The sequence below is a fragment of the Oncorhynchus nerka genome, unplaced genomic scaffold (assembly GCF_034236695.1).
Source record: "Oncorhynchus nerka isolate Pitt River unplaced genomic scaffold, Oner_Uvic_2.0 unplaced_scaffold_1040, whole genome shotgun sequence".
Lineage (NCBI taxonomy): Eukaryota > Metazoa > Chordata > Actinopteri > Salmoniformes > Salmonidae > Oncorhynchus > Oncorhynchus nerka.
Window position 1 is genome coordinate 126247 of NW_027040267.1, and position 24962 is coordinate 151208.

The window sequence follows — 24962 nt, forward strand, 5'->3', positions numbered from 1 at the left end:
AACAGTTCCAGACACATTCCCATAAGAAGACCAGCCTGACCTCTCCCCTCTCTGGGGTCCAAGTAACTTTTCCCCCACATAAGCATTATTATGTAAATTAAACATCTTATTTAACTTTATTTATCAATGTTAACTAACTCATTCTGATTCTGCTACCACACTCTTTCCTCTGAAGTGTTTTGACAGACGGAAGGCCAAGGTGACTGTAAACCTGTGCTATAACACTGACATGGCCTTTTTCACAACCCAGACAAAACCATCAAGCTGTGGAAAATCAGCCAACGGGACAAAAGAGCAGAAGGCTACAACTTGAAAGACGAGGATGGAAGACTGAGAGATCCTTTTAGAATCACGTCGTTACGGGTATGTCCCCTCTCGTTCATCACCGTTTACCTGATATAGTTTGGAATGATCCCGTTCAGGGAAATATTATTGACATTTTACCCCCTTTTCTCCCCAATTTCATGGTATCCAATTGTTAGTAGTTACTATCTTGTCTCATCGCTACAACTCCCGTACGGGCTCGGGAGAGACGAAGGTCGAAAGCCATGCGTCCTCCGATACACAACCCAACCAAGCCGCACTGCTTCTTAACACAGCGCGCATCCAACCCGGAAGCCGCACCAAAGTGTCGGAGGAAACACCGTGCCCCTAGCGACCTCGTCAGCGTGCACTGCGCCCGGCCCGCCACAGGAGTCGCTAGTGCGCGATGAGACAAGGATATCCCTACCGGCGAAACTCTCCCCTAACCCGGACAACGCTGGGCCAATTGTGCGTCGTCCCATGGAGCCTGGGCTCGAACCCAGAGTCTCTGGTGGCACAGCGATGCAGTGCCTTCGACCACTGCGCCACCCGTTCAGGGAAATAAATAAAAAACACAAAGAAAAACGTAAAGTATTTGGAGTGAAAATGTGATGGAGAAAATACACGGCACCGAGTGACGGTCTGATATGAACCTGCCGTTCGTTCTCCGTTCGTTAGACGCAGTGTGTTTTAGCAGCCGCTCGCCGTTCTGACTGATGACATTTTCACAAGTTTGGACAAGTAGAATCAGTTCGCACTCGGTTCACAAATTACATCAAATCAAAAATCAAATGTATTTATATAGCCCTTCGTACATCAGCTGATATCTCAAAGTGCTGTACAGAAACCCAGCCTAAAACCCCCAAACAGCAAGCAATGCAGGTGTAGAAGCACGGTGGCTAGGAAAAACTCCCTAGAAATGCCCAAACCTAGGAAGAAACCTAGAGAGGAACCAGGCTATGTGGGGTGGCCAGTCCTCTTCTGGCTGTCCCGGGTGGAGATTATAACAGAACATGGCCAAGATGTTCAAATGTTCATAAATGACCAGCATGGTTGAATAATAGTAAGGCAGAACAGTTGAAACTGGAGCAGCAGCATGGCCAGGTGGACTGGGGACAGCAAGGAGTCATCATGTCAGGTAGTCCTGGGACATGGTCCTAGGGCCCAGTCCAGTTGAAACTGGAGCAGCAGCATGGTCAGGTGGACTGGGGACAGCAAGGAGTCATCATGTCAGGTAGTCCTGGGGCATGGTCCTAGGGCTCAGGTCCTCCGAGAGAGAGAAAGAAAGAGAGAATTAGAGAGAGCACACTTCAATTCACACAGGACACGAATAGGACAGGAGAAGTACTCCAGATATAACAGACTGACCCTAGCCCCCCGACACATAAACTACTGCAGCATAAATACTGGAGGCTGAGACATCCGGCACTCTGTTCAGAGGTGCCAAGTCCTCTTGGACGGCAAACGCTACCAGTGTGTCCGTGCCTATTTAAACTGTGATTATGTCATCCCTTCTGATCCATCTCTCCTGATATGTGATTGATTACCTGATATGTGATTTATTACCTGATATGTGATTTATTACCTGATATGTGATTGATTACCTGATATGTGATTTATTACCTGATATGTGATTGATTACCTGATATGTGATTGATTACCTGACATGTGATTGATTACCTGACATGTGATTGATTACCTGATATGTGATTTATTACCTGATATGTGATTGATTACCTGACATGTGATTGATTACCTGACATGTGATTGATTACCTGACATGTGATTGATTACCTGATATGTGATTGATTACCTGATATGTGATTGATTACCTGATATGTGATTGATTACCTGACATGTGATTGATTACCTGACATGTGATTTATTACCTGACATGTGATTGATTACCTGATATGTGATTGATTACCTGATATGTGATTGATTACCTGATATGTGATTGATTACCTGATATGTGATTGATTACCTGATATGTGATTGATTACCTGACATGTGATTGATTACCTGACATGTGATTGATTACCTGACATGTGATTTATTACCTGATATGTGATTTATTACCTGACATGTGATTGATTACCTGATATGTGATTGATTACCTGACATGTGATTGATTACCTGACATGTGATTGATTACCTGATATATGATTGATTACCTGATATGTGATTGATTACCTGATATGTGATTGATTACCTGATATATGATTGATTACCTGATATATGATTGATTACCTGATATATGATTGATTACCTGATATATGATTGACATATTATTGATATTATTTGTTAGTATAAAAAACAAACAATTAAAAGTATATAATATACAGTTCCTTCAGAAAGCTTCCACCCCCCCTCCGTGACTCCTTCCACCCCCTCCGTGACTCCTTCCACCCCCCCTCGTGACTCCTTCCACACCCCCTCCGTGACTCCTTCCACCCCCTCCGTGACTCCTTCCACCCCCTCCGTGACTCCTTCCACACCCCCCCCCCTCCGTGACTCCTTCCACCCCCTCCGTGACTCCTTCCACACCCCCTCCGTGACTCCTTCCACCCCCTCCGTGACTCCTTCCACACCCCCTCCGTGACTCCTTCCACACCCCCTCCGTGACTCCTTCCACACCCCCTCCGTGACTCCTTCCACCCCCCCTCCGTGACTCCTTCCACACCCCCCCCTTCCGTGACTCCTTCCACCCCCTCCGTGACTCCTTCCACCCCCCCCGTCCCCTCCGTGACTCCTTCCACAACCCCCCGTGACTCCTTCCACACCCCCTCCGTGACTCCTTCCACCCCCTCCCCCCCCTCCGTGACCCGTTCCACCCCTCCGTGACTCCTTCCACCCCCTCCTCCGTGACTCCTTCCACATCCCCCTCCGTGACTCCTTCCACCCCCCTCCGTGACTCCTTCCACCCCCCCTCCGTGACTCCTTCCACATCCCCCTCCGTGACTCCTTCCACACCCCCTCCGTGACTCATTCCACAGCCCCCTCCGTGATTCCTTCCACACACCCCTCCGTGACTCCTTCCACAGCCCCCTCCGTGACTCCTTCCACACACCCCTCCGTGACTCCTTCCACACACCCCTCCGTGACTCCTTCTACAGCCCCCTCCGTGACTCCTTCCACATCCCCCTCCGTGACTCCTTCCAGCCCCCTCCGTGACTCCTTCTACAGTCCGCCTCCGTGACTCCTTCCACACCCCCTCCGTGACTCCTTCCACACACCCCTCCGTGACTCCTTCCACACACCCCTCCGTGACTCCTTCCACACACCCCTCCGTGACTCCCTTCCACACACCCCCTCCGTGACTCCTTCCACACACCCCTCCGTGACTCCTTCCACACACCCCCCTCCGTGACTCCTTCCACACACCCCCTCCGTGACTCCTTCCACACACCCCTCCGTGACCGTGACTCCTTCCACACCCCTCCGTGACTCCTTCCACACCCCCCTCCGTGACTCCTTCTACAGCCCCCTCCGTGACTCCTTCCACACACCCCTCCGTGACTCCTTCCACACACCCCCTCCGTGACTCCTTCCACACACCCCTCCGTGACTCCTTCTACAGCCCCCTCCGTGACTCCTTCCACACACCCCTCCGTGACTCCTTCCACACCCCCTCCGTGACTCATTCCACACCCCGCTTTGCCACAGCCCCCTCCGTGACTCCTGCCACAGCCCCCTCCGTGACTCCTTCCACCACTCCGCCTTGCCACAGCCCCCTCCGTGACTCCTTCCACCACCCCGCCTTGCCACAGCCCCCTTCCGTGACTCCTTCCACCACCCCGCCTTGCCACAGCCCTCCTCCGTGACTCCTTCCACCACCCCGCCTTGCCACAGCCCCCTCCGTGACTCCTTCCACCACCCCGCCTTGCCACAGCCCCCCCCCTCCGTGACTCCTTCCACCACCCCGCCTTGCCACACACACCCCTCCGTGACTCCTTCCACACACCCCTCCGTGACTCCTTCCACACACCCCCTCCGTGACTCCTTCTACAGCCCCCTCCGTGACTCCTTCCACATCCCCCTCCGTGACTCCTTCCAGCCCCCTCCGTGACTCCTTCTACAGTCCGCCTCCGTGACTCCTTCCACACCCCCTCCGTGACTCCTTCCACACACCCCCTCCGTGACTCCTTCCACACACCCTCCGTGACTCCTTCCACACACCCTCCGTGACTCCTTCCACACACCCCCTCCGTGACTCCTTCCACACACCCCCTCCGTGACTCCTTCCACACACCCCCTCCGTGACTCCTTCCACACACCCCCTCCGTGACTCCTTCCACACACCCCTCCGTGACTCCTTCCACACACCCCTCCGTGACTCCTTCTACAGCCCCCTCCGTGACTCCTTCCACACACCCCCTCCGTGACTCCTTCCACACACCCCCTCCGTGACTCCTTCCACACACCCCCTCCGTGACTCCTTCTACAGCCCCCTCCGTGACTCCTTCCACACACCCCCTCCGTGACTCCTTCCACACACCCCCTCCGTGACTCATTCCACACCCCGCTTTGCCACAGCCCCCTCCGTGACTCCTGCCACAGCCCCCTCCGTGACTCCTTCCACCACTCCGCCTTGCCACAGCCCTCCTCCGTGACTCCTTCCACCACCCCGCCTTGCCACAGCCCCCTTCCGTGACTCCTTCCACCACCCCGCCTTGCCACAGCCCTCCTCCGTGACTCCTTCCACCACCCCGCCTTGCCACAGCCCCCTCCGTGACTCCTTCCACCACCCCGCCTTGCCACAGCCCCCTCCGTGACTCCTTCCACCACCCCGCCTTGCCACACACACCCCTCCGTGACTCCTTCCACCACCCCGCCTTGCCACACACCCCCCTCCGTGACTCCTTCCACCACCCCGCCTTGCCACAGCCCGAACCCAAAACGGACAGAACTGTAATCCATTTATGATCCCTTAGTTTAATTCGTCTTTTAAATACATATTTTAATCATTCTTCTCTGCTGCTAAATTGTTGACGCCCCCAAAAATATGGAAGATTAAATCATATTTCTGCCCACTTTGAAGAGGCTGGAACTGTCCACACTTACATTTCCTCTGCCGACAAGACTAGTGACGAACAGCAAATCAGACAACGCCATAGTAACACGAGAAACACAGCAGCGTTGCAGCCTGGCGCCTACGGCCATAGCTCGTTCAGAGGCACTTCAATATTTTGTCTTCACCCTCATATTTTTAGTCAAGTATCAATATAATATTGCGATATGTAACTGACCCCCCCCCCCCCCCCACTTCACTACTACATGTATTTGTCATGTTCAGAAAAGGAGCGAACTGCAGGGTTTTTAAACGTGCTATGTCTTTGTAATAAAAGGGTTCTTTGTTGTAGGTGCCTGTGCTGCTGCCTATGGACCGGATGGTGGAGGCCAGTCCGAGGAGGATATTCGCTAATGCACACACATATCACATCAACTCCATCTCTGTAAACAGTGATCACGAAACGTACCTTTCAGCTGATGATCTCAGGGTGAACCTCTGGCATTTACAAATCACAGATAGAAGTTTTAGTATCCTTTTTTTAATCACAAAACATACGCAACATGTATTTCATTTAAATGGGAAGATTTGTGTGTGTGTTTACGTGTGTGTGTCTACCTGTGTGTGTGTGTGTGTGTGGTGTGTCTGTGTGTGTGTGAGTGTGTGTCTACCTGTGAGTGTGTGTCTACCTGTGAGTGTGTGTCTACCTGTGAGTGTGTGTGTGTGTGTGTCTACCTGTGTGTGTGTGTGTGTGTCTACCTGTGTCTACCTGTGTGTGTGTGTGTGTGTGTGTGTCTACCTGTGTGTGTGTGTGTGTCTACCTGTGTGTGTGTGTGTGTCTACCTGTGTGTGTGTGTGTGTCTACCTGTGTGTGTGTGTGTTTGTACCTGTGAGTGTGTGTGTGTGTCTACCTGTGAGTGTGTGTGTGTGTCTACCTGTGAGTGTGTGTGTGTGTCTACCTGTGAGTGTGTGTGTGTGTCTACCTGTGTGTGTCTACCTGTGTGAGTGTGTGTGTCTACCTGTGTGTCTCTACCTGTGAGTGTGTGTGTGTCTACCTGTGTGAGTGTGTGTGTCTACCTGTGAGTGTGTGTGTCTACCTGTGAGTGTGTGTGTCTACCTGTGAGTGTGTGTGTCTACCTGTGAGTGTGTGTGTCTACCTGTGAGTGTGTGTGTCTACCTGTGTGAGTGTGTGTGTCTACCTGTGTGTGTGTGTGTTTGTACCTGTGAGTGTGTGTGTCTACCTGTGTGAGTGTGTGTGTCTACCTGTGTGAGTGTGTGCGTTTGTACCTGTGTGAGTGTGTGTGTCTACCTGTGAGTGTGTGTGTGTGTGTCTACCTGTGAGTGTGTGTGTGCGTCCACCTGTGTGTGTGTGTGTGTGTGTGTGTGTGTCTGTGTGTGTGTGTGTCTACCTGTGTGTGTGTGTGTGTGTGTGTCTACCTGTGTGTGTGTGTGTGTGTGTGTGTGTGTCTGTGTGTGTGTGTGTGTGTGTGTGTGTGTGTGTCTACCTGTGTCCTGTGTGTGTGTGTGTGTGTGTGTGTCTACCTGTGTGTGTGTGTGTGTGTCTACCTGTGTGTGTGTGTGTGTGTACCTGTGAGTGTGTGTGTGTGTCTACCTGTGAGTGTGTGTGTGTGTCTACCTGTGAGTGTGTGTGTGTCTACCTGTGAGTGTGTGTGTGTGTGTCTACCTGTGTGTGTGTGTGTCTACCTGTGTGTCTCTACCTGTGAGTGTGTGTGTGTCTACCTGTGTGAGTGTGTGTGTCTACCTGTGTGTGTGTGTCTACCTGTGAGTGTGTGTGTCTACCTGTGAGTGTGTGTGTCTACCTGTGAGTGTGTGTGTCTACCTGTGAGTGTGTGTGTCTACCTGTGTGAGTGTGTGTGTCTACCTGTGTGTGTGTGTGTTTGTACCTGTGAGTGTGTGTGTCTACCTGTGTGAGTGTGTGTGTCTACCTGTGTGAGTGTGTGCGTTTGTACCTGTGTGTGTGTGTGTGTCCCTGTGAGTGTGTGTGTGTGTGTCTACCTGTGAGTGTGTGTGTGTGTGTGTGTGTGTGTGTGTGTCCTGTGTGTGTGTGTGTGTGTGTGTGTCTACCTGTGTGTGTGTGTGTGTGTGTGTGTCTACCTGTGTCTACCTGTGTGTGTGTGTGTGTGTGTGTCTACCTGTGTGTGTGTGTGTGTGTGTGTGTGTCTACCTGTGTGTGTGTGTGTGTCTACCTGTGTGTGTGTGTGTGTCTACCTGTGTGTGTGTGTGTTTGTACCTGTGAGTGTGTGTGTGTGTCTACCTGTGAGTGTGTGTGTGTGTCTACCTGTGAGTGTGTGTGTGTGTCTACCTGTGAGTGTGTGTGTGTGTCTACCTGTGTGTGTCTACCTGTGTGAGTGTGTGTGTGTCTACCTGTGTGTGTGAGTGTGTGTGTCTACCTGTGTGAGTGTGTGTGTCTACCTGTGAGTGTGTGTGTCTACCTGTGAGTGTGTGTGTCTACCTGTGAGTGTGTGTGTCTACCTGTGTGTGTGTGTGTCTACCTGTGTGTGTGTGTGTCTACCTGTGTGTGTGTGTGTTTGTACCTGTGAGTGTGTGTGTCTACCTGTGTGAGTGTGTGTGTCTACCTGTGTGAGTGTGTGCGTTTGTACCTGTGTGAGTGTGTGTGTCTACCTGTGAGTGTGTGTGTGTGGTGTGTGTGTGTGGTGTGTGAGTGTGTGTCTACCTGTGAGTGTGTGTCTACCTGTGAGTGTGTGTCTACCTGTGAGTGTGTGTCTACCTTTGAGTGTGTGTGTCTACCTGTGAGTGTGTGTGTGTCTACCTGTGAGTGTGTGTGTGTCTACCTGTGAGTGTGTGTGTGTCTACCTGTGAGTGTGTGTGTGTCTACCTGTGAGTGTGTGTGTGTCTACCTGTGAGTGTGTGTGTGTGTCTACCTGTGAGTGTGTGTGTGTGTCTACCTGTGAGTGTGTGTGTGTGTGTCTACCTGTGAGTGTGTGTGTGTGTGTCTACCTGTGAGTGTGTGTGTGTCTACCTGTGAGTGTGTGTGTGTGTGTCTACCTGTGTGTGTGTGTGTGTCTACCTGTGTGTGTGTGTGTGTCTACCTGTGAGTGTGTGTGTGTCTACCTGTGAGTGTGTGTGTGTCTACCTGTGAGTGTGTGTGTGTCTACCTGTGAGTGTCTACCTGTGTGTGTGTCTACCTGTGTGTGTGTGTCTACCTGTGTGTGTGTGTCTACCTGTGTGTGTGTGTGTCTACCTGTGTGTGTGTGTGTGTGTGTCTACCTGTGTGTGTGTGTGTGTCTACCTGTGTGTGTGTGTGTGTCTACCTGTGTGTGTGTGTGTGTGTGTGTGTGTGTGTGTGTCTACCTGTGTGTGTGTGTGTACCTGTGTGTGTGTGTCTACCTGTGTGTGTGTGTGTGTCTACCTGTGTGTGTGTGTGTGTCTACCTGTGTGTGTGTGTGTGTCTACCTGTGTGTGTGTGTGTGTCTACCTGTGTGTGTGTGTGTGTCTACCTGTGTGTGTGTGTGTGTCTACCTGTGTGTGTGTGTGTGTCTACCTGTGTGTGTGTGTGTGTGTGTGTGTCTACCTGTGTGTGTGTGTGTGTCTACCTGTGTGTGTGTGTGTGTCTACCTGTGTGTGTGTGTGTGTCTACCTGTGAGTGTGTGTGTTGTACCTGTGAGTGTGTGTGTGTGTCTACCTGTGTGTGTGTGTGTGTGTACCTGTGAGTGTGTGTGTCTACCTGTGAGTGTGTGTGTGTGTCTACCTGTGTGAGTGTGTGTGTCTACCTGTGTGTCTCTACCTGTGAGTGTGTGTGTGTCTACCTGTGTGAGTGTGTGTGTCTACCTGTGAGTGTGTGTGTCTACCTGTGAGTGTGTGTGTCTACCTGTGAGTGTGTGTGTCTACCTGTGAGTGTGTGTGTCTACCTGTGAGTGTGTGTGTCTACCTGTGTGTGTGTGTGTGTCTACCTGTGTGTGTGTGTGTTTGTACCTGTGAGTGTGTGTGTCTGTGTGTGTGTGTGTGTCTACCTGTGTGTGTGTGTGTGTCTACCTGTGTGTGTGTGTGTGTTTGTACCTGTGTGTGTGTGTGTGTCTACCTGTGTGTGTGTGTTTGTCTACCTGTGTGTGTGTGTGTCTAGTGTGTGTGTCTACCTGTGAGTGTGTGTGTGTGTGTCTACCTGTGAGTGTGTGTGTGCGTCCACCTGTGTGTGTGTGTGTGTGTGTGTGTGTGTGTCTACCTGTGTGTGTGTGTGTGTGTCTACCTGTGTCTACCTGTGTGTGTGTGTGTGTGTGTGTCTACCTGTGTGTGTGTGTGTGTGTGTGTGTGTCTACCTGTGTGTGTGTGTTTGTGTGTGTGTGTCTACCTGTGTGTGTGTGTGTGTCTACCTGTGTGTGTGTGTGTGTCTACCTGTGTGTGTGTGTGTTTGTGTGTCCCTGTGAGTGTGTGTGTGTGTGTCTACCTGTGAGTGTGTGTGTGTGTCTACCTGTGAGTGTGTGTGTGTGTGTACCTGTGAGTGTGTGTGTGTCTACCTGTGTGTGTGTCTACCTGTGTGAGTGTGTGTGTGTCTACCTGTGTGTCTCTGTGTGTCTACCTGTGTGTGTGTGTGTCTACCTGTGTGTGTGTGTGTGTGTCTACCTGTGAGTGTGTGTGTGTGTGTGTGTGTGTGTGTGTCTACCTGTGAGTGTGTGTGTCTACCTGTGTGTGTGTGTCTACCTGTGTGTGTGTGTGTGTCTACCTGTGTGTCTCTAGTGTGTGTGTGTGTCTACCTGTGTGTGTGTGTGTCTACCTGTGAGTGTGTGTGTCTACCTGTGTGTGTGTGTCTACCTGTGAGTGTGTGTGTGTGTCTACCTGTGTGTGTGTGTGTGTCTACCTGTGTGTGTGTGTGTGTGTGTGTGTGTACCTGTGTGTGTGTGTGTGTGTGTGAGTGTGTGTGTGTCTACCTGTGTGTGTGTGTGTACCTGTGTGTGTGTGTGTGTCTACCTGTGAGTGTGTGTGTCTACCTGTGTGTGTGTGTGTGTGTCTACCTGTGAGTGTGTGTGTGTGTGTGTGTGTGTGTCTACCTGTGAGTGTGTGTGTGTGTGTCTACCTGTGAGTGTGTGTGTCTACCTGTGAGTGTGTGTGTGTCTACCTGTGAGTGTGTGTGTGTCTACCTGTGAGTGTGTGTGTGTGTCTACCTGTGAGTGTGTGTGTGTGTGTGTGTGTGTCTACCTGTGAGTGTGTGTGTGTGTGTGTGTGTCTACCTGTGAGTGTGTGTGTGTGTGTCTACCTGTGTGTGTGTGTGTCTACCTGTGTGTGTGTGTGTGTCTACCTGTGTGTGTGTGTGTCTACCTGTGAGTGTGTGTGTGTGTGTGTGTGTGTCTACCTGTGAGTGTGTGTGTGTCTACCTGTGAGTGTGTGTGTGTCTACCTGTGAGTGTGTGTGTGTGTGTGTGTCTACCTGTGAGTGTGTGTGTGTCTACCTGTGTGTGTGTGTGTGTGTGTGTCTACCTGTGAGTGTGTGTGTGTGTCTACCTGTGTGTGTGTGTCTACCTGTGTGTGTGTCTACCTGTGTGTGTGTGTCTACCTGTGTGTGTGTGTCTACCTGTGTGTGTGTGTGTCTACCTGTGTGTGTGTGTGTGTGTCTACCTGTGTGTGTGTGTGTGTGTACCTGTGTGTGTGTGTGTGTCTACCTGTGTGTGTGTGTGTGTGTGTGTCTACCTGTGTGTGTGTGTGTGTGTGTGTGTCTACCTGTGTGTGTGTGTGTGTCTACCTGTGTGTGTGTGTGTGTGTGTCTACCTGTGTGTGTGTGTGTGTGTGTGTGTGTGTCTACCTGTGTGTGTGTGTGTGTCTACCTGTGTGTGTGTGTGTGTCTACCTGTGAGTGTGTGTGTGTGTACCTGTGAGTGTGTGTGTCTACCTGTGTGTGTCTACCTGTGTGAGTGTGTGTCTACCTGTGTGAGTGTGTGTCTACCTGTGTGAGTGTGTGTCTACCTGTGTGAGTGTGTGTCTACCTGTGTGAGTGTGTGTGTCTACCTGTGTGTGTCTACCTGTGAGTGTGTGTGTGTCTACCTGTGAGTGTGTGTGTCTACCTGTGTGAGTGTGTGTGTCTACCTGTGTGAGTGTGTGTGTCTACCTGTGTGAGTGTGTGTGTTTGTACCTGTGTGAGTGTGTGTGTACCTGTGAGTGTGTGTGTGTGTGTGTCTACCTGTGAGTGTGTCTACCTGTGTGTGTGTCTACCTGTGTGAGTGTGTGTGTGTGTCTACCTGTGTGTGTGTGTTTGTACCTGTGAGTGTGTGTGTGTCTACCTGTGTGAGTGTGTGTGTCTACCTGTGTAGTGTGTGTGTGTGGGTCTACCTGTGTGTGTGTGTGTGTCTACCTGTGTGTGTGTGTGTGTGTCTACCTGTGTGTGTGTGTGTCTACCTGTGTGTGTGTGTGTCTACCTGTGTGTGTGTGTGTGTACCTGTGTGTGTGTGTGTGTGTGTGTACCTGTGTGTGTGTGTGTCTACCTGTGTGTGTGTGTGTGTGTGTCTACCTGTGTGTGTGTGTGTGTGTACCTGTGTGTGTGTGTACCTGTGTGTGTGTGTGTCTACCTGTGTGTGTGTGTGTGTGTCTACCTGTGTGTGTCTACCTGTGTGTGTCTACCTGTGTGTGTGTGTCTACCTGTGTGAGTGTGTGTCTACCTGTGTGTGTGTGTGTGTGTCTACCTGTGTGTGTGTGTGTCTACCTGTGAGTGTGTGTGTGTTTGTACCTGTGTGAGTGTGTGTCTACCTGTGAGTGTGTGTGTCTACCTGTGTGTCTAGTGTGTGTCTACCTGTGAGTGTGTGTGTCTACCTGTGTGTGTGTGTGTCTACCTGTGAGTGTGTGTGTCTACCTGTGTGTGTGTGTGTTTGTACCTGTGAGTGTGTGTGTGTCTACCTGTGTGAGTGTGTGTGTTTGTACCTGTGTGAGTGTGTGTGTCTACCTGTGTGTGTGTGTGTCTACCTGTGTGTGTGTGTGTCTACCTGTGTGTGTGTGTGTGTCTACCTGTGTGTGTGTGTGTTGTACCTGTGAGTGTGTGTGTGTGTGTGTGTCTACCTGTGTGTGTGTGTGTCTACCTGTGTGTGTGTGTGTGTCTACCTGTGTGTGTCTACCTGTGTGAGTGTGTGTCTACCTGTGTGAGTGTGTGTCTACCTGTGTGAGTGTGTGTCTACCTGTGTGAGTGTGTGTCTACCTGTGTGAGTGTGTGTGTCTACCTGTGTGTGTCTACCTGTGAGTGTGTGTGTGTCTACCTGTGAGTGTGTGTGTCTACCTGTGTGAGTGTGTGTGTCTACCTGTGTGAGTGTGTGTGTCTACCTGTGTGAGTGTGTGTGTTTGTACCTGTGTGAGTGTGTGTCTACCTGTGAGTGTGTGTGTCTACCTGTGTGAGTGTGTGTGTCTACCTGTGTGAGTGTGTGTGTCTACCTGTGTGTGTGTGTTTGTACCTGTGAGTGTGTGTGTGTCTACCTGTGTGAGTGTGTGTGTCTACCTGTGTAAGTGTGTGTGTGTGGGTCTACCTGTGTGTGTGTGTGTGTCTACCTGTGTGTGTGTGTGTGTGTCTACCTGTGTGTGTGTGTGTCTACCTGTGTGTGTGTGTGTCTACCTGTGTGTGTGTGTGTGTACCTGTGTGTGTGTGTGTGTGTGTGTACATGTGTGTGTGTGTGTCTACCTGTGTGTGTGTGTGTCTACCTGTGTGTGTGTGTGTTTGTACCTGTGTGTGTGTGTACCTGTGAGTGTGTGTGTGTCTACCTGTGAGTGTGTGTGTGTGTCTACCTGTGTGTGTCTACCTGTGTGTGTCTACCTGTGTGAGTGTGTGTCTACCTGTGTGAGTGTGTGTCTACCTGTGTGAGTGTGTGTCTACCTGTGAGTGTGTGTGTGTTTGTACCTGTGTGAGTGTGTGTCTACCTGTGAGTGTGTGTGTCTACCTGTGAGTGTGTGTCTACCTGTGAGTGTGTGTGTCTACCTGTGAGTGTGTGTGTCTACCTGTGAGTGTGTGTGTCTACCTGTGTGTGTGTGTGTTTGTACCTGTGAGTGTGTGTGTCTACCTGTGTGAGTGTGTGTGTTTGTACCTGTGTGAGTGTGTGTGTCTACCTGTGTGTGTGTGTGTCTACCTGTGAGTGTGTGTGTCTACCTGTGTGAGTGTGTGTGTCTACCTGTGTGTGTGTGTTTGTACCTGTGAGTGTGTGTGTGTCTACCTGTGTGTGTGTGTTTGTACCTGTGTGTGTGTGTTTGTACCTGTGAGTGTGTGTGTCTACCTGTGTGAGTGTGTGTGTGTCTACCTGTGTGAGTGTGTGTGTGTCTACCTGTGTGAGTGTGTGTGTTTGTACCTGTGTGAGTGTGTGTGTCTACCTGTGAGTGTGTGTGTCTACCTGTGTGAGTGTGTGTGTCTACCTGTGTGAGTGTGTGTGTCTACCTGTGTGTGTGTGTGTGTGTGTGTGTGTGTGTCTACCTGTGAGTGTGTGTGTCTACCTGTGAGTGTGTGTGTGTGTCTACCTGTGAGTGTGTGTGTCTACCTGTGTGAGTGTGTGTGTGTCTACCTGTGTGAGTGTGTGTGTCTACCTGTGTGAGTGTGTGTGTGTGTGTCTACCTGTGTGAGTGTGTGTGTGTCTACCTGTGTGAGTGTGTGTGTGTCTGTGTGTGTGTGTGTGTCTACCTGTGTGAGTGTGTGTGTGTCTACCTGTGTGAGTGTGTCTACCTGTGAGTGTGTGTCTACCTGTGTGTGTGTGTCTACCTGTGAGTGTGTGTGTGTCTACCTGTGAGTGTGTGTGTGTCTACCTGTGAGTGTGTGTGTGTCTACCTGTGTGTGTGTGTGTGTGTGTCTACCTGTGTGTGTGTGTGTGAGTGTGTGTGTCTACCTGTGTGTGTGTGTGTGTGTCTACCTGTGTGTGTGTGTGTGTGTCTACCTGTGTGTGTGTGTGTGTGTGTGTCTACCTGTGTGTGTGTGTGTGTGTGTCTACCTGTGTGTGTGTGTGTGTGTGTCTACCTGTGTGTGTGTGTGTGTGTGTGTCTACCTGTGTGTGTGTGTGTGTGTGTCTACCTGTGAGTGTGTGTCTACCTGTGAGTGTGTGTGTCTACCTGTGTGTGTGTGTGTGTGTGTCTACCTGTGTGTGTGTGTGTGTGTGTCTACCTGTGAGTGTGTGTCTACCTGTGAGTGTGTGTGTCTACCTGTGAGTGTGTGTGTCTACCTGTGAGTGTGTGTCTACCTGTGAGTGTGTGTGTGTCTACCTGTGAGTGTGTGTGTGTGTCTACCTGTGTGTGTGTGTGTGTGTGTGTGTCTACCTGTGTGAGTGTGTGTGTCTACCTGTGTGAGTGTGTGTGTGTGTCTACCTGTGTGAGTGTGTGTGTGTCTACCTGTGTGAGCGTGTGTGTGTCTACCTGTGAGTGTGTGTGTGTCTACCTGTGAGTGTGTGTGTGTCTACCTGTGTGAGTGTGTGTGTGTCTACCTGTGTGAGTGTGTGTGTGTCTACCTGTGTGAGTGTGTCTACCTGTGAGTGTGTGTGTCTACCTGTGAGTGTGTGTGTCTACCTGTGAGTGTGTGTGTCTACCTGTGTGTGTGTGTGTGTGTGTGTGTGTCTACCTGTGTGTGTGTGTGTGTGTGTGTGTCTACCTGTGAGTGTGTGTGTCTACCTGTGAGTGTGTGTGTCTACCTGTGAGTGTGTGTGTCTACCTGTGAGTGTGTGTGTCTACCTGTGAGTGTGTGTGTCTACCTGTGAGTGTGTGTCTACCTGTGAGTGTGTGTCTACCTGTGAGTGTGTGTCTACCTGTGAGTGTGTGTCTACCTGTGAGTGTGTGTGTCTTGTGAGTGTGTGTGTCTTGTGAGTGTGTGTGTCTACCTGTGAGTGTGTGTGTGTCTACCTGTGAGTGTGTGTGTGTCTACCTGTGAGTGTGTGTGTGTCTACCTGTGAGTGTGTGTGTGTCTACCTGTGAGTGTGTGTGTGTCTACCTGTGAGTGTGTGTGTGTCTACCTGTGAGTGTGTGTGTGTCTACCTGTGAGTGTGTGTGTGTGTCTACCTGTGAGTGTGTGTGTGTGTCTACCTGTGAGTGTGTGTGTGTCTACCTGTGAGTGTGTGTGTGTCTACCTGTGAGTGTGTGTGTGTCTACATGTGAGTGTGTGTGTGTCTACCTGTGTGAGTGTGTGTGTCTACCTGTGTAAGTGTGTGTGTGTGGGTCTACCTGTGTGTGTGTGTGTGTCTACCTGTGTGTGTGTGTGTGTGTCTACCTGTGTGTGTGTGTGTCTACCTGTGTGTGTGTGTGTCTACCTGTGTGTGTGTGTGTGTACCTGTGTGTGTGTGTGTGTGTGTGTACATGTGTGTGTGTGTGTCTACCTGTGTGTGTGTGTGTCTACCTGTGTGTGTGTGTGTTTGTACCTGTGTGTGTGTGTACCTGTGAGTGTGTGTGTGTCTACCTGTGAGTGTGTGTGTGTGTCTACCTGTGTGTGTCTACCTGTGTGTGTCTACCTGTGTGAGTGTGTGTCTACCTGTGTGAGTGTGTGTCTACCTGTGTGAGTGTGTGTCTACCTGTGAGTGTGTGTGTGTTTGTACCTGTGTGAGTGTGTGTCTACCTGTGAGTGTGTGTGTCTACCTGTGAGTGTGTGTCTACCTGTGAGTGTGTGTGTCTACCTGTGTGTGTGTGTGTCTACCTGTGAGTGTGTGTGTCTACGTGTGTGTGTGTGTTTGTACCTGTGAGTGTGTGTGTCTACCTGTGTGAGTGTGTGTGTTTGTACCTGTGTGAGTGTGTGTGTCTACCTGTGTGTGTGTGTGTCTACCTGTGAGTGTGTGTGTCTACCTGTGTGAGTGTGTGTGTCTACCTGTGTGTGTGTGTTTGTACCTGTGAGTGTGTGTGTGTCTACCTGTGTGTGTGTGTTTGTACCTGTGTGTGTGTGTTTGTACCTGTGAGTGTGTGTGTCTACCTGTGTGAGTGTGTGTGTGTCTACCTGTGTGAGTGTGTGTGTGTCTACCTGTGTGAGTGTGTGTGTTTGTACCTGTGTGAGTGTGTGTGTCTACCTGTGAGTGTGTGTGTCTACCTGTGTGAGTGTGTGTGTCTACCTGTGTGAGTGTGTGTGTCTACCTGTGTGTGTGTGTGTGTGTGTGTGTGTGTGTGTCTACCTGTGAGTGTGTGTGTCTACCTGTGAGTGTGTGTGTGTGTCTACCTGTGAGTGTGTGTGTCTACCTGTGTGAGTGTGTGTGTGTCTACCTGTGTGAGTGTGTGTGTCTACCTGTGTGAGTGTGTGTGTGTCTACCTGTGTGAGTGTGTGTGTGTCTACCTGTGTGAGTGTGTGTGTGTCTACCTGTGTGAGTGTGTGTGTGTCTACCTGTGTGAGTGTGTCTACCTGTGAGTGTGTGTCTACCTGTGAGTGTGTGTCTACCTGTGAGTGTGTGTGTGTCTACCTGTGAGTGTGTGTGTGTCTACCTGTGAGTGTGTGTGTGTCTACCTGTGAGTGTGTGTGTGTCTACCTGTGTGTGTGTGTGTGTCTACCTGTGTGTGTGTGTGTGAGTGTGTGTGTCTACCTGTGTGTGTGTGTGTGTGTCTACCTGTGTGTGTGTGTGTGTGTCTACCTGTGTGTGTGTGTGTGTGTGTCTACCTGTGTGTGTGTGTGTGTGTGTGTCTACCTGTGTGTGTGTGTGTGTGTGTCTACCTGTGTGTGTGTGTGTGTGTGTGTCTACCTGTGTGTGTGTGTGTGTGTCTACCTGTGAGTGTGTGTCTACCTGTGAGTGTGTGTGTCTACCTGTGTGTGTGTGTGTGTGTGTCTACCTGTGTGTGTGTGTGTGTGTGTCTACCTGTGAGTGTGTGTCTACCTGTGAGTGTGTGTGTCTACCTGTGAGTGTGTGTGTCTACCTGTGAGTGTGTGTGTCTACCTGTGAGTGTGTGTGTGTCTACCTGTGAGTGTGTGTGTGTGTCTACCTGTGTGTGTGTGTGTGTGTGTGTGTCTACCTGTGTGAGTGTGTGTGTCTACCTGTGTGAGTGTGTGTGTGTGTCTACCTGTGTGAGTGTGTGTGTGTCTACCTGTGTGAGCGTGTGTGTGTCTACCTGTGAGTGTGTGTGTGTCTACCTGTGAGTGTGTGTGTGTCTACCTGTGTGAGTGTGTGTGTGTCTACCTGTGTGAGTGTGTGTGTGTCTACCTGTGTGAGTGTGTCTACCTGTGAGTGTGTGTGTCTACCTGTGAGTGTGTGTGTCTACCTGTGAGTGTGTGTGTCTACCTGTGTGTGAGTGTGTGTGTGTGTGTGTCTACCTGTGTGTGTGTGTGTGTGTGTGTGTCTACCTGTGAGTGTGTGTGTCTACCTGTGAGTGTGTGTGTCTACCTGTGAGTGTGTGTGTCTACCTGTGAGTGTGTGTGTCTACCTGTGAGTGTGTGTGTCTACCTGTGAGTGTGTGTGTCTACCTGTGAGTGTGTGTCTACCTGTGAGTGTGTGTCTACCTGTGAGTGTGTGTCTTGTGAGTGTGTGTGTCTTGTGAGTGTGTGTGTCTACCTGTGAGTGTGTGTGTGTCTACCTGTGAGTGTGTGTGTGTCTACCTGTGAGTGTGTGTGTGTCTACCTGTGAGTGTGTGTGTGTCTACCTGTGAGTGTGTGTGTGTCTACCTGTGAGTGTGTGTGTGTCTACCTGTGAGTGTGTGTGTGTCTACCTGTGAGTGTGTGTGTGTGTCTACCTGTGAGTGTGTGTGTGTGTCTACCTGTGAGTGTGTGTGTGTGTCTACCTGTGAGTGTGTGTGTGTGTCTACCTGTGAGTGTGTGTGTGTGTCTACCTGTGAGTGTGTGTGTGTGTCTACCTGTGAGTGTGTGTGTGTCTACATGTGAGTGTGTGTGTGTCTACCTGTGAGTGTGTGTGTGTCTACCTGTGTGAGTGTCTACCTGTGTGTGTGTGTGTGTCTACCTGTGTGTGTGTGTGTGTGTGTCTACCTGTGTGTGTGTGTGTGTGTGTGTGTGTCTACCTGTGAGTGTGTGTCTACCTGTGAGTGTGTGTGTCTACCTGTGAGTGTGTGTGTCTACCTGTGAGTGTGTGTGTCTTGTGAGTGTGTGTGTCTACCTGTGAGTGTGTGTCTACCTGTGAGTGTGTGTGTCTACCTGTGAGTGTGTGTGTCTACCTGTGAGTGTGTGTGTGTCTACCTGTGAGTGTGTGTGTGTCTACCTGTGAGTGTGTGTGTGTGTCTACCTGTGAGTGTGTGTGTGTGTCTACCTGTGAGTGTGTGTGTGTGTCTACCTGTGAGTGTGTGTGTGTGTCTACCTGTGAGTGTGTGTGTGTCTACCTGTGAGTGTGTGTGTGTCTACCTGTGAATGTGTGTGTGTCTACCTGTGAGTGTGTGTGTGTCTACCTGTGAGTGTGTGTGTGTCTACCTGTGAGTGTGTGTGTGTCTACCTGTGAGTGTGTGTGTGTCTACCTGTGTGAGTGTCTACCTGTGTGTGTGTGTGTGTCTACCTGTGTGTGTGTGTGTGTGTCTACCTGTGTGTGTGTGTGTGTGTGTGTGTGTCTACCTATGAGTGTGTGTGTCTACCTGTGAGTGTGTGTGTGTCTACCTGTGAGTGTGTGTGTGTCTACCTGTGAGTGTGTGTGTGTCTACCTGTGAGTGTGTGTGTGTCTACCTGTGAGTGTGTGTGTGTCTACCTGTGTGTGTGTCTACCTGTTTGTGTCTATGCCCTTGCCATGTCTTGGTGGTGTTGATCCTTGATCGTGCCCCTCCCCCAGACATTGTAGATATAAAGCCTGCCAATATGGAGGAGCTGACAGAAGTCATCACAGCTGCAGAGTGCCATCCACACCAGTGTAATGTATTTGTGTACAGTAGCAGTAAGGGGACCATCCGCCTCTGTGACATGCGAGCTGCTGCCCTCTGTGACAGGCAAAGCAAATGTAAGTCGGTAATATCGTTGGGGTAAAACTTTACAGAAATGTCATTGTTTTAGATAGAATAATATATGTTGTTGCTAGCAAATCCTGCGAATCCTGTTATCAAAACTCAACTCGAAATAAGAGAACGGAGTTGAGCGTTCCTCAAACTAAGTCAGATGTGTTTTCACATACAAACTGTTTGGGTTAACTGGTCTAGGAACAGTGGGTTAACTGGTCTAGGAACAGTGGGTTAACTGGTCTAGGAACAGTGGGTTAACTGGTCTAGGAACAGTGGGTTAACTGGTCTAGGAACAGTGGGTTAACTGGTCTAGGAACAGTGGGTTAACTGGTCTAGGAACAGTGGGTTAACTGGTCTAGGAACAGTGGGTTAACTGGTCTAGGAACAGTGGGTTAACTGGTCTAGGAACAGTGGGTTAAGGAACTGGTTAACTAGGAACAGTGGGTTAACTGGTCTAGGAACAGTGGGTTAACTGGTCTAGGAACAGTGGGTTAACTGGTCTAGGAACAGTGGGTTAACTGGGTTAACTGGTCTAGGAACAGTGGGTTAACTGGTCTAGGAACAGTGGGTTAACAGTGGGTTAACTGGTCTAGGAACAGTGGGTTAACTGGTCTAGGAACAGTGGGTTAACTGGTCTAGGAACAGTGGGTTAACTGGTCTAGGAACAGTGGGGTTAACTGGTCTAGGAACAGTGGGGTTAACTGGTCTAGGAACAGTGGGGTTAACTGGTCTAGGAACAGTGGGGTTAACTGGTCTAGGAACAGTGGGTTAACTGTCTAACTGGGTTAACTAGGAACAGTGGGTTAACTGGTCTAGGAACAGTGGGTTAACTGGTCTAGGAACAGTGGGTTAACTGGTCTAGGAACAGTGGGTTAACTGGTCTAGGAACAGTGGGTTAACTGGTCTAGGAACAGTGGGTTAACTGGTCTAGGAACAGTGGGTTAACTGGTCTAGGAACAGTGGGGTTAACTGGTCTAGGAACAGTGGGTTAACTGGTCTAACAGGAACAGTGGGTTAACTGGTCTAGGAACAGTGGGTTAACTGGTCTAGGAACAGTGGGTTAACTGGTCTAGGAACAGTGGGTTAACTGGTCTAGGAACAGTGGGTTAACTGGTCTAGGAACAGTGGGTTAACTGGTCTAGGAACAGTGGGTTAACTGGTCTAGGAACAGTGGGTTAACTGGTCTAGGAACAGTGGGTTAACTGGTCTAGGAACAGTGGGTTAACTGGTCTAGGAACAGTGGGTTAACTGGTCTAGGAACAGTGGGGTTAACTGGTCTAGGAACAGTGGGTTAACTGGTCTAGGAACAGTGGGTTAACTGGTCTAGGAACAGTGGGTTAACTGGTCTAGGAACAGTGGGTTAACTGGTCTAGGAACAGTGGGTTAACTGGGTTAACTGGTCTAGGAACAGTGGGTTAACTGGTCTAGGAACAGTGGGTTAACTGGTCTAGGAACAGTGGGTTAACTGGTCTAGGAACAGTGGGTTAACTGGTCTAGGAACAGTGGGTTAACTGGTCTAGGAACAGTGGGTTAACTGGTCTAGGAACAGTGGGTTAACTGGTCTAGGAACAGTGGGTTAACTGGTCTAGGAACAGTGGGTTAACTGGTCTAGGAACAGTGGGTTAACTGGTCTAGGAACAGTGGGGTTAACTGGTCTAGGAACAGTGGGGTTAACTGGTCTAGGAACAGTGGGTTAACTGGTTAACTGGTCTAGGAACAGTGGGGTTAACTGGTCTAGGAACAGTGGGGTTAACTGGTCTAGGAACAGTGGGGTTAACTGGTCTAGGAACAGTGCTCTAGGAACAGTGGGGTTAACTGGTCTAGGAACAGTGGGGTTAACTGGTCTAGGAACAGTGGGGTTAACTGGTCTAGGAACAGTGGGTTAACTGGTCTAGGAACAGTGGGGTTAACTGGTCTAGGAACAGTGGGGTTAACTGGTCTAGGAACAGTGGGTTAACTGGTCTAGGAACAGTGGGTTAACTGGTCTAGGAACAGTGGGTTAACTGGTCTAGGAACAGTGGGTTAACTGGTCTAGGAACAGTGGGTTAACTGGTCTAGAAACAGTGGGTCAACTGGTCTAGGAACAGTGGGTCAACTGGTCTAGGAACAGTGGGTCAACTGGTCTAGGAACAGTGGGTCAACTGGTCTAGGAACAGTGGGTCAACTGGTCTAGGAACAGTGGGTCAACTGGTCTGGGAACAGTGGGTCAACTGTTTTTTAAGTCACTTGAGATAAAAGCATCTGCTAACTGGCCAATACGTTGCTGTTTTGATGAACTGGTTTGGAAAGGTTTGTATGTATTTGTTTCTCAGTCTTCGAGGAGCCAGAGGACCCTAGCAGCCGGTCCTTCTTCTCCGAGATCATCTCCTCAATATCGGATGTGAAGTTCAGTCACAGCGGCCGCTACATGATGACCAGAGACTACCTGTCGGTCAAGGTGTGGGATCTGAACATGGAAAACCGGCCTGTGGAGACCTACCAGGTACTGACTTTAACCTTACCTGTAGAGACCTACCTGTAGAGACCTACCAGGTACTGACTAGAACTTTACCTGTAGAGACCTACCAAATACTGACTAGAACTTTACCTGTAGAGACCTACCAGGTACTGACTAGAACTTTACCTGTAGCGACTTACCAGGTACTGACTGGAACCTTACCTGTAGAGACCTACCAGGTACTGACTTTAACCTTACCTGTAGAGACCTACCAGGTACTGACTTTACCCTTACCTGTAGAGACCTACCAGGTACTGACTTTAACCTTACCTGTAGAGACATACCAGGTACTGACTTTAACCTTACCTGTAGAGACCTACCAGGTACTGACTTTAACCTTACCTGTAGAGACCTACCAGGTACTGACTTTAACCTTACCTGTAGAGACCTACCTGTCAGTCAAGGTGTGGGATCTGAACATGGAAAACCGGCCTGTGGAGACTTACCAGGTACTGACTAGAACTTTACCTGTAGAGACTTACCGGGTACTGACTAACCTTACCTGTAGAGACCTACCAGGTTCTGACTGGAACTTTACCTGTAGAGACTTACCAGGTTCTGACTGGAACTTTACCTGTAGAGACCTGCCTGTAGAGACTTACCAGGTACTGACTTTAACTTTACCTGTAGAGACTTACCGGGTACTGACTTTGACCTTACCTGTAGAGACTTACCAGGTACTGACTGGAACTTTACCTGTAGAGACCTACCAGGTACTGACTGGAACTTTACCTGTAGAAACCTACCAGGTACTGACTGGAACTTTACATGTAGAGACTTACCAGGTACTGACTTTAACTTTACATGTAGAGACTTACCAGGTACTGACTTTAACTTTACCTGTAGACACCTACCAGGTACTGACTGGAACTTTACCTGTAGAAACCTACCAGGTACTGACTGGAACTTTACATGTAGAGACTTACCAGGTACTGACTTTAACTTTACCTGTAGACACCTACCAGGTACTGACTTTAACTTTACCTGTAGAGACCTACCAGGTACTGACAGGAACTTTACCTGTAGAGACTTACCAGGTACTGACTTTAAATTTACCTGTAGAGACCTACCAGGTACTGACTGGAACTTTACCTGTAGAGACTTACCAGGTACTGACTAACTTTACATGTAGAGACTTACCAGGTACTGACTTTAACTTTACCTGTAGAGACCTACCAGGTACTGACTTTAACTTTACCTGTAGAGACCTACCAGGTACTGACTTTAACCTTACCTGTAGAGACTTACCAGGTACTGACTTTAACTTTACCTGTAGAGACCTACCAGGTACTGACTGGAACTTTACCTGTAGAGACCTGCCAGGTACTGACTTTAACTTTACCTGTAGAGACCTACCTGTAGAGACCTACCAGGTACTGACTTTAACTTTACCTGTAGAGACCTACCTGTAGAGACCTACCTGTAGAGACCTACCTGTAGAGACCTACCAGGTACTGACTTTAACTTTACCTGTAGAGACCTACCTGTAGAGACCTACCAGGTACTGACTAGAACTTTACCTACATTCCTCTGGCTATAGAGCACTGTGTTGTGTAGTAGTATGTTTTTATCACATGTTGAATGAATTGCAGTGGTATGAAAACAGACTGAAACAAAATGTATAGTGAACAAAGATATAAACCCAACATGCAACAATTTCAACACTTTTACAAAAGAAATCAGTCAAATGAAATAAATCCAATGGGCCCTGATCTATAGATTTCACATGACTAGGCAGGTACAGCCATGGATGGGCCTGGGAGTGCATAGGCCCACCCACTGGGGAGCCAGGTACAGCCATGGATGGGCCTGGGAGTGCATAGGCCCACCCACTGGGGAGCCAGGTCCAGCCATGGATGGGCCTGGGAGTGCATAGGCCCACCCACTGGGGAGCCAGGTACAGCCATGGATGGGCCTGGGAGTGCATAGGCCCACCCACTGGGGAGCCAGGTACAGCCATGGATGGGCCTGGGAGTGCATAGGCCCACCCACTGGGGAGCCAGGTCCAGCCATGGATGGGCCTGGGAGTGCATAGGCCCACCCACTGGGGAGCCAGGTACAGCCATGGATGGGCCTGGGAGTGCATAGGCCCACCCACTGGGGAGCCAGGTACAGCCATGGATGGGCCTGGGAGTGCATAGGCCCACCCACTGGGGAGCCAGGTACAGCCATGGATGGGCCTGGGAGTGCATAGGCCCACCCACTGGGGAGCCAGGTCCAGCCATGGATGGGCCTGGGAGTGCATAGGCCCACCCACTGGGGAGCCAGGTCCAGCCATGGATGGGCCTGGGAGTGCATAGGCCCACCCACTGGGGAGCCAGGTACAGCCATGGATGGGCCTGGGAGTGCATAGGCCCACCCACTGGGGAGCCAGGTCCAGCCATGGATGGGCCTGGGAGGGCATAGGCCCACCCACTGGGGAGCCAGGTACAGCCATGGATGGGCCTGGGAGTGCATAGGCCCACCCACTGGGGAGCCAGGTACAGCCATGGATGGGCCTGGGAGTGCATAGGCCCACCCACTGGGGAGCCAGGTACAGCCATGGATGGGCCTGGGAGTGCATAGGCCCACCCACTGGGGAGCCAGGTACAGCCATGGATGGGCCTGGGAGTGCATAGGCCCACCCACTGGGGAGCCAGGTCCAGCCATGGATGGGCCTGGGAGTGCATAGGCCCACCCACTGGGGAGCCAGGTCCAGCCATGGATGGGCCTGGGAGTGCATAGGCCCACCCACTGGGGAGCCAGGTACAGCCATGGATGGGCCTGGGAGTGCATAGGCCCACCCACTGGGGAGCCAGGTACAGCCATGGATGGGCCTGGGAGTGCATAGGCCCACCCACTGGGGAGCCAGGTACAGCCATGGATGGGCCTGGGAGGGCATAGGCCCACCCACTGGGGAGCCAGGTACAGCCATGGATGGGCCTGGGAGTGCATAGGCCCACCCACTGGGGAGCCAGGTACAGCCATGGATGGGCCTGGGAGGGCATAGGCCCACCCACTGGGGAGCCAGGTACAGCCATGGATGGGCCTGGGAGTGCATAGGCCCACGCACTGGGGAGCCAGGTACAGCCATGGATGGGCCTGGGAGTGCATAGGCCCACCCACTGGGGAGCCAGGTACAGCCATGGATGGGCCTGGGAGTGCATAGGCCCACGCACTGGGGAGCCAGGTCCAGCCATGGATGGGCCTGGGAGTGCATAGGCCCACGCACTGGGGAGCCAGGTACAGCCATGGATGGGCCTGGGAGTGCATAGGCCCACGCACTGGGGAGCCAGGTACAGCCATGGATGGGCCTGGGAGTGCATAGGCCCACCCACTGGGGAGCCAGGTACAGCTAGTCAGAATGACTTTTT

At 50.8% G+C, this 24962-nt stretch overlaps 1 protein-coding gene across 2 annotated transcripts in view; it reads left to right on the top strand.

Annotated features, from left to right (window-relative positions):
- LOC115122002 (serine/threonine-protein phosphatase 2A 55 kDa regulatory subunit B delta isoform) overlaps window positions 1-24962 on the top strand; it is a 51299-nt gene that overhangs the window by 23109 nt on the left and 3228 nt on the right. For both annotated transcript variants that reach the window (XM_065016311.1, XM_065016310.1), the window contains exons 5-8: window positions 251-363; window positions 5667-5844; window positions 18950-19114; window positions 21425-21594. In XM_065016311.1, coding sequence (XP_064872383.1) covers window positions 251-363; window positions 5667-5844; window positions 18950-19114; window positions 21425-21594 — 626 coding nt within the window. The remainder of the gene's footprint in view (window positions 1-250; window positions 364-5666; window positions 5845-18949; window positions 19115-21424; window positions 21595-24962) is intronic.